Source organism: Diadema antillarum, unplaced genomic scaffold, assembly GCF_040938485.1.
Source record: "Diadema antillarum isolate AM-2024a unplaced genomic scaffold, OU_Dant_1.0 seq00000097_RagTag, whole genome shotgun sequence".
In the NCBI taxonomy this organism is placed as follows: Eukaryota; Metazoa; Echinodermata; class Echinoidea; order Diadematoida; family Diadematidae; genus Diadema; species Diadema antillarum.
Window position 1 is genome coordinate 1,527,221 of NW_027271186.1, and position 15,326 is coordinate 1,542,546.

Genomic DNA, 15,326 nt, shown 5'->3' on the forward strand with positions numbered 1-15,326 from the left:
CTAGGAAAACTAAGCAACACCAATCCGATTTCAAGAAACAAACAGTAAATGAGCTGATTTTGACATTCTTGATGGATTTCATATTAACTGTTTTCATTTCAAGAAATAATAATTCCTCACTCTATCATCTTCAATTTTTTTTGTGACTTTCACAAATCTGTCCATGAGTGACAAAAGCTGTCTCACATTTCGGTAAATAACAGGGAATTTTGTGGCCACACTAATTCCTGTACCAATAATTCGACAGACCAGGACGGGAGCTGAGCTAGGATGCTGGTTCATATGTCCCAAACATCATTTGTCATTCCAGCAATCCAGGATTTCATGATAACATCAGAACTAAAAGAAGTTCTCTATTTATAGTTGCGTGGTCCTGAAATGCCTTCTGACAAACCTGTTGTGCATAACTTAACTTCTGTTGGCTGAGTGAATATTGCAAGAATATATCAATTTTCGGTGCACGTAATGATCCAATCTTGCATGATTCAGTCCCTTGATCCTTCAATAAGTAGAGAAGTCTTTTTGGATGGGAAGCATTTTGATACGGTATTCATTACTTGGTCCCATGTGCCAGTGAAAGAGCATTCCTATTTGCTGTCATCTGTTCCACTGGAAGGACAACCTGGAATAGATGTGAGAAGATGCAATCCCTGTGAAGGATTCTCTCTGAAGCACGTATAAAATGGCTGCCAGATAGCGAACAGGCAACCGGTGATACATTCTGACCCGAGTGGGCGAACGACAGGACTGCCCTCATAGATATGACTGGATGGTTGTTTTGTGCAGAGGTGATCGCGATGCAGCCTAGTGGTGTCGCCGCAAGCCATATGTCAAAGTGGTGAGCGTCATCTACTCATCGCGTGCGGAGTGACGTGGAAGAAGCTTCCGGGAGCTGGTTCTTGTAATGTCATCCATTCAAAGCCTCTAGACCTTTCGACTGACGCGGAAGGAGCGTTCAGGGGAGACAGTTCTTGACAAGTTCACAAAATGGCAAACAGGAATCCAAACGCAGCAGCTGCAAACCGCAGTTTCTATCAAAGCCATCAGCCTTTCTGCTTTCAGTGAGACGCTGTTGGGCCTGCAGCAAAATGAAATAAATAGATATTGCATATGCCATATATTGTGATGTTTTTTGTTTTGTTTTTTTCATTTCATGAGTCACGTTCAACAACATGCAAAAATAGAGACTCTGATCCCGACACGAATGTGAAGTGCTGCATACATGTACGGGCAGACAGTACACAGTACATGAATAAGGTGTGTAATAAAACCATACTCCACGATCACGAATTTAAACTCTTGCGAACTTGTCGGGAAGTCCTGATTTGTGTACAATTTGACTCGCTAGATATATGGCATATAGTAAGAAGATAGATGGACAGAAAGAAACATTGATTGATGGACATGTGGATAGATAGAGAGAAAAGTAAATCTGAAAAGAAAAAGAAGCACTAGTACCGCAGACTTGAACTCATTTCATTTTGATGCATCCTTATTGGTCTATCCCTTTCACCCTCTCAAAAGGCTGTAATCATTTGGGAGGGGGGGGGGGGATTGAAAATAAAATATCCAGCCCTACAAAACTATAGAAAAAAGAAATGTCCAAAAAAGTATGGCTTTTGCAAAGTGGTGTCTATACTAGTTTGTGATGTAACTGATAAACAGCCATGTTCATCATAAATGCAGGATAAGTCTCTCCTGTATATTTTTCACAGCAGGTTAGGGTGAAAAACTTTCATGTCATGAACCATCTAAGACCGTTTAAAACAAGACATTTAACAAATCATACCACATCACACGGCAGTGTAAAATGATATTGCATCAAAAGTTGTTTTGAATGATTATTTTCTCCTTTTCTCATCTTAACTAAGCTTTAAATAGCTAAGATTTTGATCAGATGACAGATGAGGCTTTTTTCTGATATAACAGATAAACAGAAATCAGGCTACATTATTATTTCTTTGCTTCAATAATTATTCAAAGTTTCAAGGAATTCAACTTTGTTATCGAGCTGAGCACAACTTGTGGCACACAAAAGCATTATCTGTGCTTAAAGTCGACTGGGTCACTGAAACAGGACAAAGCTGACTTCAACTGCCTGCACTTAAAGAAGGATACAATAAATGGCTTGATCGTTAAGTCTGATGCTTGTTGATGATCTGCCTTTCGAGACAATTAATCACTGCTCAGCTTCAACAGAGAGGGCAGTGCGGCAATTAGCTGTCTACGTGAGCATCGTGTCGGTATCACAGCTACAGCAGCGACCTTGTAAAAGGTTGCAAATCATGAAAATAAAATTTTTGTGCAGATTACCGTAATACCCGGTGGATATTTCACCACCGATGAAATCATTCAAAATGCTGCAAGCCCCCGAAAGCTTGATCTAAGAAGGATTCTCTTCATATGGCATTTAACAAAATGCATCTCCCCCTGTTAGAATACTAAAACTCGCCCCTTGCCCAGTCTTCAAAACGTCAGTAGTATTTTGAATTTATGCAGCCTCCACAACAACCATATGCAAACACCTGTAAAAGAAGTCTAATTGCTTCTGTCTGCCTCTTGTTTACACTTTTCTAATGCAAGTTAAAAAAAAAGAAGAAAAGCTGCCACTGTCAAGTGTTTCATAAAGGACCTATTATACAAACTATTACACATACACAAGCAACACTCAACTTTGTTTAATAGCAGAGAGGGTTGAGTAAGAGAGATGTGTTTTTTACTGGAACCCTCCTTTAACCCGTTCAATACTGAATTCTGAAATCCCCATAAAATCTAATACACAGGTCACCAGGTTCCTGTACGAAACGGGTTAAAAGATCACATGCAGAATCTGTGCAATCATAAATGTCAAGTGAAAAAAAAAAAGAAGGAACAGGAGTGGGTTTTGAACCTGTCACCTACTGCATACCGGGCAGTAGCACTACCAACTGAGCTAAAGCAATGGGCAGCAACGCATTCAAATCCAATGCTGGTTCCTGCGTTGTTACTTGGTGTTTATGATAACACAGATCAAGCATGCAATCACACTTACGGAGGGTAATACAACAAATGTATGTACAGCATGTGACTTATGTGAAATAAGCATTATATGTTGACTGCCAGCTGTTACACGTTGCTGTCCCATTATCATACCTCAACTTATAGAACCATGCTTCTATGACTTACAAAATATATATATATATATCATTATTAATTTTATTTGATGGTTAAGCTTTTCATAGGCAACTGAATTTTTTTTTTTTTTTATCTATGTGTTCACTGTGTGAGTGAAAATAGTTTTTTTCCAGTAGTCTCGATTAAGTTTGTAACACAGTTTATTTCTCCTTCAACTGCGACTTTTTTTCAATCTATTTTGTGTAATATTTAGAATTGTATCATAATTATGCTTTTAACATAAAATACAATATGATATTTAGCTGTTGTATTTCTGTTTATGCTGTACTTATTTCAAAAGATGTGAAGTAAACTTGAAACCACTGGCTCAATAGCTTGGTGTATTTGGATGATGGTATTCACTGAAAGCTAATGTTTAGGATTAAACCACTCAAATATCTACCCATGCTCTACTTGCAAATGATGTCTTTACAATTATTCAAGAAATCGAGACACACATTTAAAGTAATCACAAGTTGACAACAAGCAAACAACATGTAAACACAAAGCTACAACAATATATTGCATTTAACAAGCTCTGACTTTGTCCACAGAGTATTCATCCCCCTCCCCCCTCCCCCATCAACCCTCCCCCCCCCCAACCCCTCTACCTCGTGACCCTCGGCATTGCTTGCTAAACAGTGGAGGACAGCTGCATGAACGTTTATTCACACCCACTGCCGAGGAAAGGGGATTGGCGCATTAGCGGAGGCGCTGTTGATACGAGAGAACTAAAGAGCTACAAGTGAGCTGCAAGCGGGGTGCGGGGTGAACTAATCCTCGTCCGCTATGAATACTGATGGCCGGATTAACATACTGGGACAGGCAGTGTTCAGTACAGTATTCAGTCAGACAAGCTCTGGTTTCATGACCCTGGATTACTGAGCCTACAGCTTACACAAACACACACAATGATTAACCTTTAGAAGAGGATCGCAGGTTCATCTCCTTTCTCTTTCTCTGTTGTCCCCCCCCCCCCCCCCTTTAAATGTCTAGGATGTGCAACTGTCAATGTTGGCTGTCAAGCCTAAAGCCGTAAATGATAATGTCAAGGGTTACAATTGACTTTTCTAAACATTTTACCTTCTGCTGACACTCTTTCCATTTCAACTGCAGCTGGGACCCAAAAACCCTGGATAACAAAAACAGAGACTCCAACCCCAAGGACCTTCTGATCTGGAGATTCTCCCGCCCGAAACCCCTAACAAACGGGAGACTCCAAGTTGATGTGTGCAAAGTTCCTAGGGTTTTAGATGTTCTCTGGTGCTATCTAAGGCTTATTTTTTCAACATACGATAGCAATAAATAAGAAATCCTTTCCACCGGGAGACACAGAGCCAGGGCGGGAGAAATCAAATCTCAAACGGGAGAACGGGAGATTTTGCAAAAATGGGCTTTCGGCGGGAGATCTCCCGTCGAAAACGGGAGGGTTGGAGTCTCTGCAAAAACTGCTGTGTTCAAGCCTCGAAGTTAATCCTGCCAATCATATCTTCTAGAGACATTTGCTGTTTAATTGAGATTCTTCATCAACAACTGCACCAAACAGATGGTGTCAGACAAGTGGTTAAAATGTTCTGAAAAAGCAGCAATAACAATATGTCACAATTAAGAACGTCTAAATCAAATCACCTCTCAAGGAAAAGGTAAATTGTATGAATATTAAAATCTATTGTGTATGTGCTCATAGGATGTTTCTACTTCATAAGAGCCAAGGATGCAGAGAACTTTAATACGCCCTGATAGTCCATTAGTTACAGTGTTTATCAGAGCAAAATCAGAAAGAAACATTGGTAGACATAAACATCTAAGTCACAATTGCCAAACTCACCTTGACATGATGCTCCAGCTGCATCTTTTCTTACTGGGCTTAAGGTGGTTCTTTGGATGGTCACCAGGTCAGCGAACGGGTCATTTGATGGCTGCTGACCTGTAGCAGGGACCTTTGCCGGTGACAACGGGGCCTGGAATGAGAGGACAGGGGGCTGAGGCACTGCTGGTTGAGGCGAGAAAGGGTTGGAAGAAGCCACCGCTGGCCCGGGCGGGGCCCATGGGCTTGCTGTCGTGGTAACTGTCACAAGGGGTGGTGCCATAAGGTCCTGGAATGCAGCGCTGTCGGAGCTTATCGCTGGCTCCTGCCTGGCCGATGTGAATGCTCGCGAAGCTCTAGCCGCCTGCCCTGGAGGGGCGCTGGGTAGTGACGGGGGTCTTGATATCGTCAATGAGTCAAAGTGCAGTCCAAATTCTTCCAGCAGTTTCTGCCCCGTCTGTTTCTTCGGCGCTGCCAAGTTCGGTTTGCCGTCTGCCGTGGCACTACTGCCAGCGTCAAACGTGGTAAAGTTGTCCTCAAACTGTCCTACCTCCCCGTCGTTTGCGGCACTGTCCGGTGAGATATCTATGAGATTGACATCGTTGGAATTGTTTGAGGACTGATGGTGGAGGTACGTGGGTGGTGGAGGTGGAGGCGGGGCACACTTAGGCCGAGCCTTGGGAGGTGGGGGTAGTCGGGAGGCCCCCTGGCCCTCAGAGCTGTTTACGGCCTGCGTATTGAGACTACTAGAGCTGCTATTGTTGCTACCAAGGCTGATGTTGTCACCGTTTCCGTCTTGCCGCCTCTTCTCCTTCTTTTTTCGGGGTAGGGGCTGAGGAGTCGACGGACCACCACTGGACCCCTGGAAGGCAGACAGGATGATATCTTGTTATCAAGCATCATATCAAACACGACAACTAGATCATAGAGTGGAGTAAAGACAAGCTCACTGCATGCACACTAAGTCATACATCAGAGAGAAACAAAATGCACAGACATAGCTCCCAGGCAAGCATGCTCCTGTTCCATTTACGTAAGTACCCATCAGACGAACAATTCACAGAGTTGCCCTGAGGAGTTGGCTCTCGGACCACTAACCCTTTCAACCATTAGAGCCGGTAATTGTTTAGGGATTTGCTGTTGCAACTTTCTATTGTGGGAACAAATCACCCTAGCGGGGGTAGTTGACATTTACATGGAATATTTTTCATCAATTTTTCTTCGGGGTGGGGGGGGGGGGGATGATGTGGGAAGAAGAGGGGTTGGATGTTGCTATGTTGGTAGGACTCAAAATGGTAACAGCACCAGGGTTTATTGCCTGGATACCCCACATAGAGCAAGTGTGCTGGCATTCTCATCCCAGGGGTGCTGGGGTGGGGGATATATCATGGGAGGGAGAAGGGAGAGTAGGAGAGCTGTATACAAAAGTCAATAGGGTGCTGCTTTTCTTAGGTACTGATACAAGTTGGCTAGCCCCCCATAATATTTATATTGTATATTCAAATAAAATTATATGTAAATTTACATGCATATTTCCTGTATATTCAAATATACACTTATATGTATATTCAAATCTCCTACTACTATACAATTTCATATCACTGGCAACTAATCAGCAATAGGAAAAGAAAAAAAAATCAGCAAATATCTTCTCAAATCTTATTAATCTACAACTTGAAGCTAAATTCCTTGTTTAACTATCAATACAAATGAATTCAATGCTGGTTTCTGGTTTTAAAACACAATTTGTTAAAACATAATATCATGTTATCTGCAACTATCAAGTCTATCCATTTAACAATATTGCACATAACTATCAAATCATCAGTTGTAATAGATGTCATGTCAATGACCAATTCCAGGCTGCTTGCTAGTAGGCGAGATAGTGTCAGCAACAAAATGTAGCTGTCACTGGCTGAAAAGAAAGTATAATTCATATCATTATATCATTTGTATATATATGAGCATGCTGCATTCCACTGAACACTGTTCCATTCATTCCAGCATATTATTGCAGTTTTACATTCAAACGCAACAAGATTCAAGACAATTGAGAGTCACGTTAACCCCCTCAGATGAATGCAAACACTAAAACCATGGTACTGAACAAACCAGAAAACTTCATGAACCAAAACTGAAAATGTCATCTTTGACAGGGGAGAAAAGAAAAGCAGCAGCAGCAGCAGTTACAACAATAACAACATATACCGTTAATCATTGTTGGTAAAACAAGGCAGGCAGGTGAATATATTACTTAATTGGCCATCATTATGTCGGGCACTTCCACAGCCATCTCATAATGCAATCTGGTTCAGTGGCAAGCAATATCTGGGACAAGCTTTATTGCATTCGTGATTCATTCTATAATAACTACAAACAAGATGAGATAACTTCAAGAAAAAGAGGGCTTTTTTCCAAGGATAAGCACTCAGACACAATAAAAGAGGTATCTCCTTACATCACACCGGTCCTCAAAGGCCCTTCCTTTTTAAGATTATTAGTTGTCAAGCACATGTTGTCTAAATGCAAATCTCTAAATTCATCAATTGCTTTGCATCAGATCTCCTAAAGACACACCTGCTCACCACACTCCAAGAAAGAGAATATGAAAAAAGAGAAGAAACTGCATACAAACACATTATCGGAGAAAGCTTACATATTGAAATAAGTTAGATTGATCCCCTATGATAGGTTAAAAACACACACCGTTACTATAATAAGAAAACCATTACTTCTACGAATGTTCACGGGGGACGGGGTGGGGGGAAGGTACACTAATTCTGAGCAAATTTTGAAGGTATGCCTGTGCAAAATTTCTTCAGACAAATAAGCACAACAAGCAAGCCTTAAGCATCACACCACTTTGATACCTGAGAGTGTCTGTGATCCAAAAAAATGAAAAAAAAAAAAATCCTCACATAATGGACTTGACGGTCAGATCTATTGCCCTGATTTATCAATATTTGCTTGCCAGTCACAAACGAGAGCTCAGACTAAACTTCACGAGGTGTTGAAACACCCACCAGAGATTACCCAAGCCAGAGGAGTTGGGAAATTGCCATGACGATACCAGAGAAAGAGAGAGAGAGAGAGCATCTCTACTTTCTTCCGATGGTGCATTAAGTTTCTCCTTCCACACGGCAGGCGTGGAGGAGATTGATTTGGCCTCAAATAATCCCCCTCGGCAAACTTTGCCGAGCCCCTAGAAGAGCAGCCTGAATTTCTTTCAGTGGGGAATTAAAAAAAAAAAATCCTAATTTCATTACAAATATCCCAAAGGCCTGGGTGACTTCTTTCATGCTGTACCATGGCTCTCTATCACATCATTGAGACACACACACACACACACACACACACACACACACACAAAATTGTACTAAAATGGTGAAAAGCAATGCCAAAGCATTAACGTTATATGATGAATTCATGTGTCTGAATGCTGACCAGGTTACAAAATGTCATACACCGAAATATTGAATAATGAAACAAAGGTCAGAGCATTGTTTCGAACTTGAACTCAATAACTCCATAACGAATCACCTTTTCGTGTGCGTCTGAAAGCATGGTGACCGTATGAATGGTATGACTGGTCAGGGCTTAATGTGAGCACACACAAAAGGTTACCATTACCGGCACTCGACTCGCTCGTCGAAAGTCAAATTCCACGCACTCTATGGACAGGGGCCAAACAGCGGCTAGCAGCAACCATAACAACATGCGCAGATGAAAACTGCACAGCTATACAATACTTTTGCTAATTGGTCAAGATGTTAAGTTTGACAGGTCCATAGGCTATATGATGAAGATCTTATGTTTCTATATGAAGTTTCCGAGTACAGATGTTTTGTGGTGTCTGAACAGGGGGTATTTCCATTTAAGGGAAGTTTGAATCCTTTGTGGTTTGACAGCTTTTCAGGCACTATACCACATGGCTACCACAGGGACTGTTTAAAAGCCTTAAATGTGATTGCTTATTAAACATCCAGTCAGGCAAGCCTCAGGGGCTGATTTTCCACACAACTGAAAGAGTGCCTGGGAGGTGCAATGCATTGTGCACACAAATCTAAACACATTCACAACAGCCCTCTCACATGAACCTTTCCAATGGACGTAGAATTTATCAAATAATAGCATTAGTTCCGGTGTAATGTTGTGGCATAAACTTTATACTGACCTCAATAAACTGGTAAGTCTAGATTTTACTGCTTATCCTTAATTGGAGAGACATTAGATTGGACTCATCAAATTCATTAAATGTGCACACAATAACACACACACACACAAAATACAAAACTTGGCCAAATTGAGGCAAAAATATAAACACAAAATCTTCTAAAATATGATGTCATTCATAAGAACCAGTTATATAGTTAGTAAATGAAAGGCTTATCATTTTGCTATAAAAATGATACTTGATTGAAATAGGATTTATATAAGAAAGAAAAGAAAGCAATTTTCATTCTCATCATAAAATAATAGCAATGAATGATAAAAATCATACAGAAATAACACCTGTAAACCACACAACTGTCAGTTTTGGGATGTGTTTGGATAGTGAAAAAATGTCAGAAAAGACCTAATTCTATTTTCATTTTCTATTCAGCTATAAGACAAATTTTCATTTGTGTGTGAATTCACATTTTCCTATTTTAAGTCTAAGCATGAACTGCTGACACCCTGACACAACCTTCAACAATTCTACTGCAGTGGCAGATTGGGGGGGGGGGGGGGGGGGGGGAGGGGGGGGGGAGGGGGGGGAGGGGGGGGGAGCGCACCAGACACGCCCCCTCATTTTTTGTTAAAACAAAAGAAATAAAAAGAAAAAATGGGGGAGGGGTGCGTGCACCCCCTTTAATTTTGTAAAGGTGCCCCCTCTTTACAGAATTCCTGGATCCGCCCCTGCTACTGGGAGGAGCAGGCAGAAGGAATTTCATCCCATACCTGCCAGACAGAAAATAAAAGTTTTCTCATTACCATTAGCATGACAATGTGCTGATTGAAGACTGACATGACTGATTATACATGAGCATTCATTACATTCTTTCGAGAGTGTAAAATACACCTCCTGCAAAAACGAAAGGGAATTAGTTTTACATTAGAGAAAACTCAGAGAAATCAGAGAAAACTGAAATGGGTCTAATTGGGACCTTCTTACATCCCCTCCAAAAAAAATGAAGTTTTTTTTTTTTTTTTTTTTGGGGGGGGGGGGGTAATCTTCAGCAAGCCTGGTTCATGGTCATACAGTAATGGGTATAAATCAGGCTGCTACAGTTTCTTCTTACTATGTGATATTCCACTTTTAGTAGGAGACCTTTGGCTTTGAGGCCATTTTTGCAAGATCTCCTACTCTCTTCTTTGAGTTGAAATTTCTCCTGCTCTAGCTGTGTGTCTCTTGTTTAAGACATCTTAAAAAGTCTCCTACTCATAATTTTGCTCCCTCCCACTAAACTAAAGTCTTGCAATGTACACTGTATGTTAAAATATAAGACTAAGACAGCACTGGGGAGCTAAATGAAGCTTCCAAGGCAATTAATCGCGCCCTGGACCCTAGCTGCAAGTAGTCTGGCTTCCAGACCATCTGCCTGTACATACTATATTGCTTCAATGCCTACACTATTTTGCTTCCCAGAATATCGACGCCCTCTATTGATGAAAGAAGTAGCATGCTGAGCAGATAGTCCTGCACACATTAGCATTCCCCTTCATTATGAGTGGTGACTTCATTGCCACGGAGGGTGCATTTTGTGGAAGGGACTACAGTTGGAAAAGGGTCTGGAAACTAGACTAGGCTGCAGCTGATATTGCGCTTCATACTAGTGATGTGCGCATAATATTGCGCAAATGATCAGAGTCTCTAGTTTGCTAAATGGTTCAGGTGGAAGTGTCTCCTGTTTAATAGAAGCTTGGGACTGGAGTCTCTACTGCTAATCTATCTATATTGCTAACCATTATTAACTTAGAACCCCCCCCCCCCCCCCCCACTAAAATGAAAACAACTTTTTGAGGCAAGCCTGAGATTCACAGTTACAGTAGTCCTATAACTATGTACCTACAGTACAAACTAGCATCCATGGACTGGGGGGGGGGGGGGGGGGGGGGGTGTTAGCATCTCTGTTTTTTTTTTCACTTGATTCATTCTTATACAGTCCATTCCCATTATAATGAACACAGTTATAACGAAATTCCTGTCAGAATGGAGTGTAAATTCAGGCTGCAACATTATCCGGTGTATTTATTCTTATTGTTTACTTGTTCAGTTATAACGAAACTTTGATATGATGAAAGAAAACTGCCATTCCCCAGGACTTCATTATGATGGGAGTCCACTGCAGTGGACTGAGAATTATTCAAAGTGACAAAAGAATGCCACTAGAATTTAGAACGAGACATGAAAACTCGTCACATTGAGGACGAGTTAGGTGATACGCTTGTGGTCATGAGATGACAGTCATCTGTGATCGACAAAGAAAAGAATGTGATATAGGCACCTTGAAGTTATATTGAGCGTGCATGCGAAACCGTATCTGTAACCACTCGACCACGGGTCATCCACGGAAATGGTAAGACAAAAAAACAACAACAATGTATAGATATAACGGGGGGAAAGTCAATGCCCACTCAACTAACGTGGCCGTGTGAACATCTATTGCATTGCTAGACGGAAAAGCGGCCTTGTAACGACTGAGGTCGCTATGCCATTTCTGGCAACTTGGGAAAAATACGTCCCGCAGACATAAAACCTATAATCGGCTGGTTTTGATACCTTGCCTTTAATCACAATTTTCAGTGTAATGACGTCATCAAATTACAAAACAATGACATGGTCTTGAAAGAAAATTGTTCAAAGTACAACACCTCAGTCGTCGTCATTACATGCTATGATCGGTTTGACAAAGTCAACCTGCAAAATGTTGCTGCAGTCGAAGCAATGTGGTCTCCAACACACAAAAAAGAGGGATATGGCGTGTGTGTGTGTCTGTGTGTGTGTGTATAGGTGCGTTTATATACGAACGTGATTTCTACATGGACGAATATGTAATACAAAATTGAAGAAAAAAAAACAGTAAAGTAGCTAATTATTTTGTTTCGTGATCTTGTGGGGTTCGAACCCGCAACCTCACGTCTCTGAGATGTCGCCTTTAACCACTCGGCGACACGTCTCGACGGGAAAATATGGGGAACGTTATGGACTTGAAAGACAGTTGTTCAATATATAACACATTCATCGTACGTTGCCAGTTTGCTATTGACATGACGATCTATCATTTGAATATGAGGCAGGCATTAGTACCTGTATGAAATTATTATAGGCATGGTTATCAAATTGCCCTAAAATATCCTTATAATTGCCTTATTTTTACACACAGTTACGCTATCCCTTTAAACTCGTCACAGTTTAATCAGAATCATTAACATCATACATTAGTACCATATTCAGTTCCATAGCTGATCACGTTTGCTAATCAATTAAGAGTAATTGTCTAGCATGTGTCATATGGCCAACCTGTATACACACGTATATACACACACACAATGCTAAATGTATGTATCAAACATCTGTAACACAGCTTTGAACTAACTATAGGAATTATCGCTGCACTTATCATCCATACTTTTTATCACTATCTGAAACTCCACAAAAACCACTAATTGACAAATAATCATCAATACAGAAGACTGAATACCTTTTTTACAATGTATAGCTTGTTACATGTATAAATCAGCACAAAGTAACCACGACTACATTGTGTTACTGAATTAATATGAACAAATTTCATGTTGTGACAGTATACTATATCAGTTTGAAAAGCCCAACCTGCAAAACTATAATTTTGCAGCAGTCGAAGTAATGCAGTCTCCAACGCAAAACAAAGGTATACTGTGTGAGTGTGTGCGTATAGGTGTGTTTACATGCAAACGTGATTTCTACATGGACGAAGGTGTAGTACTCTATTGAAGAAAAAAAGTAAAAAAAAATATATTATTTTCTTTCGTGCTCTTGTGAGGATCGAACCCGTACGTGTGCAACCTCACGTTTCTAAGACGACGCCTCTAACCACTCGACCATACGTCTCGACGAGAAAATTAGAGGAACGTAAGCTTATGTACGTGAAAGATGAATCAGGAATCGTTTGGTCCGCATTCCATTCTCATTTTCAGTTTTAAATTGCAAAATTGTCAACCTCATGAGGAGATTTCAAAGAATAAAATGCATGATTACTGCAGCTTATTGTCACAGCTACAACATAAATAAGTTTCAGAGGAAATGAAGCAAAATCAGCTGAGATAAAGGTGCTTAAACGTTGTCAAGTCAATGCATGGTTTCTAAAAAAATCACCTCCCATAGACATAACACGTAAACTTGTCCGATTTTGCGTCTTTACCTTTAAACACAATTTAAAGCATGATGACGTCATCAAATTTCAAAACCATGACATGGACTTGAAAGGCAAATGTTCAAAGTACAACATATCTGAATTTGGGATAATATTGAGCTTAAACAACAGAGATACGAGCAAATGAATGTCAGAAACAGTACCTCAAAAAAATTAATTCCACTTTTTTGATTTCAGATGACGATATGATGACGTCATAATGTAATTATGGAAATAATGATACTTGAAACGTCATGTCCAATTTATATGCTTTTGTAATATGCAATAAAAACATAGGGTCACCTGACGTTTTAAAGAGCTATGGCGAAATAAACAAAGACATGTTTTTTCACTATATTTGCACATAGACGCGCAGGCGAAATTTGAACTTTGACGCAAGTGCATTGCTTTGTTATTTGTAGGAATCGATTAGAAATCAATGGATATTGTTGCTCAAAGTATCAGGAATCCAAATCTGTCAAAAAAAGTGTATTTTCATGTTGCTGACGCGCTGTGCGCGCGAAAATGCGCGGACGGACGCGCACGCGCAAAATTGTTTGAAACGCATAAAATTGTCTGAAACTTCGAGATTTCCCATTGGAAAGTTGTTTTGAGCCTTTTAAAATTTTGACGCGCGCTTACGCGCACTTAATGATGTCCTAGGTAATTAGCATCAAAAGAAGTAAGATAGAACGTGACCTGAACTTTATGTCCACAAAAAATGATACAGAAATGACCTTTAGTTATGAAGTTATGATCGATCATGTAACATGGTCCAAAAATCACAAAATGGCGCCTAGACGACGTCATAGATATGTTACTGTCATGAAAACCTTATTGTGGCTAGATATTGTCATGAGACATGTTCCCTGAAAATGTCATGTTATTCCGTAATGTCATTCTTGAGATATTGATGACACAAAATTGTCCAGAAAGAAAGAAGAATAAAAAGAAATAAAGAGAGATTTTGACAATCACAATAGGTGATACGCTGATAGCGTATCACCTAAATATCTAGTATTGAAATGCATGCTGACGTGCCAGCTAAGAATACTTGTGTCATTTGAAATATGACTTTTGCGCACAGGAAATATCTTGGATTTGTGCAAACATTATATAATGATGCCTTATTATCAATAATCATTGAGATGATGAGATTGAGACTTGGCTGATTACAAAATTGCAAATAAAACGGAGCTGTAAAAGGTGGATTCATATTACACGAGGGGTGGCATGAAATGAAAATCACATGAGATCATTCACACTGCAGGGCACAAAGCGTGGCAGGGAAATCGCAGTTCTGCATTCCAAATGTTAATGGTGGGGTGTGTTTGTGTGGGGGGGGGGGGGGGAGAAAGCTGTGGGAGAGGGGGATGAGGGGCAACCATGCACCTGCACTGGTAACATTGATCCATGCACCACCACCTGCCAGGTTGGGCAGGTTGATATCGCTACATATCAAAAACCATAAAACTGCTTCTTCCCCCCATAATGTCTGCACATACATCTCCCAAGGGGAAGCATACCATGATGCCATGCAGAAAAAAAAAAGATATCAAACTACATGAAATACATCATCAAGCATCTTGAGCTGTATAAATGTCATCACAAATTTACATGTATACAAAGTCAGTTCAAATACTGTAAATACTGCAAATACTGCATACAAACTCAAAAGAATGAAGTCAGCACAAACCAAAATCAGGAGTACCAAAGTGCCACACACAAACGCACACATAAAAAAGAGTCCGAGCACACTAAATTGTCACTATGCATCTTATCAACGCACAGACATTGATAGATGAACGAACAGATAAATATACAGATAGATTTATCAATATATCAACAAGAAGATGAGGAAAGATGAGGACAATTTCATATGATACACAAAAAATAAAAATCCTTCCAGAACAGTGAAAACATGATCAAAATCGGATAAGAAATAAGGGAGTTATGACATTCTGATGTCAAAATTTTTCGGAAAACACTTC

General features: G+C 40.3%; 1 protein-coding gene across 2 annotated transcripts in view; it reads right to left on the minus strand.

Moving 5' to 3' along the window:
• Positions 1 to 338: 338 nt before the first annotated feature.
• LOC139726728 (DENN domain-containing protein 1B-like) overlaps positions 339 to 15,326 on the minus strand; it is an 89,791-nt gene continuing 74,803 nt past the window's right edge. For both annotated transcript variants that reach the window (XM_071637723.1, XM_071637722.1), the window contains 2 exons: positions 4,982 to 5,822; positions 339 to 1,078 (listed from right to left, as the gene is read on the minus strand). In XM_071637723.1, coding sequence (XP_071493824.1) covers positions 1,059 to 1,078; positions 4,982 to 5,822 — 861 coding nt within the window. In that variant the 3' untranslated portion in view covers positions 339 to 1,058. The remainder of the gene's footprint in view (positions 1,079 to 4,981; positions 5,823 to 15,326) is intronic.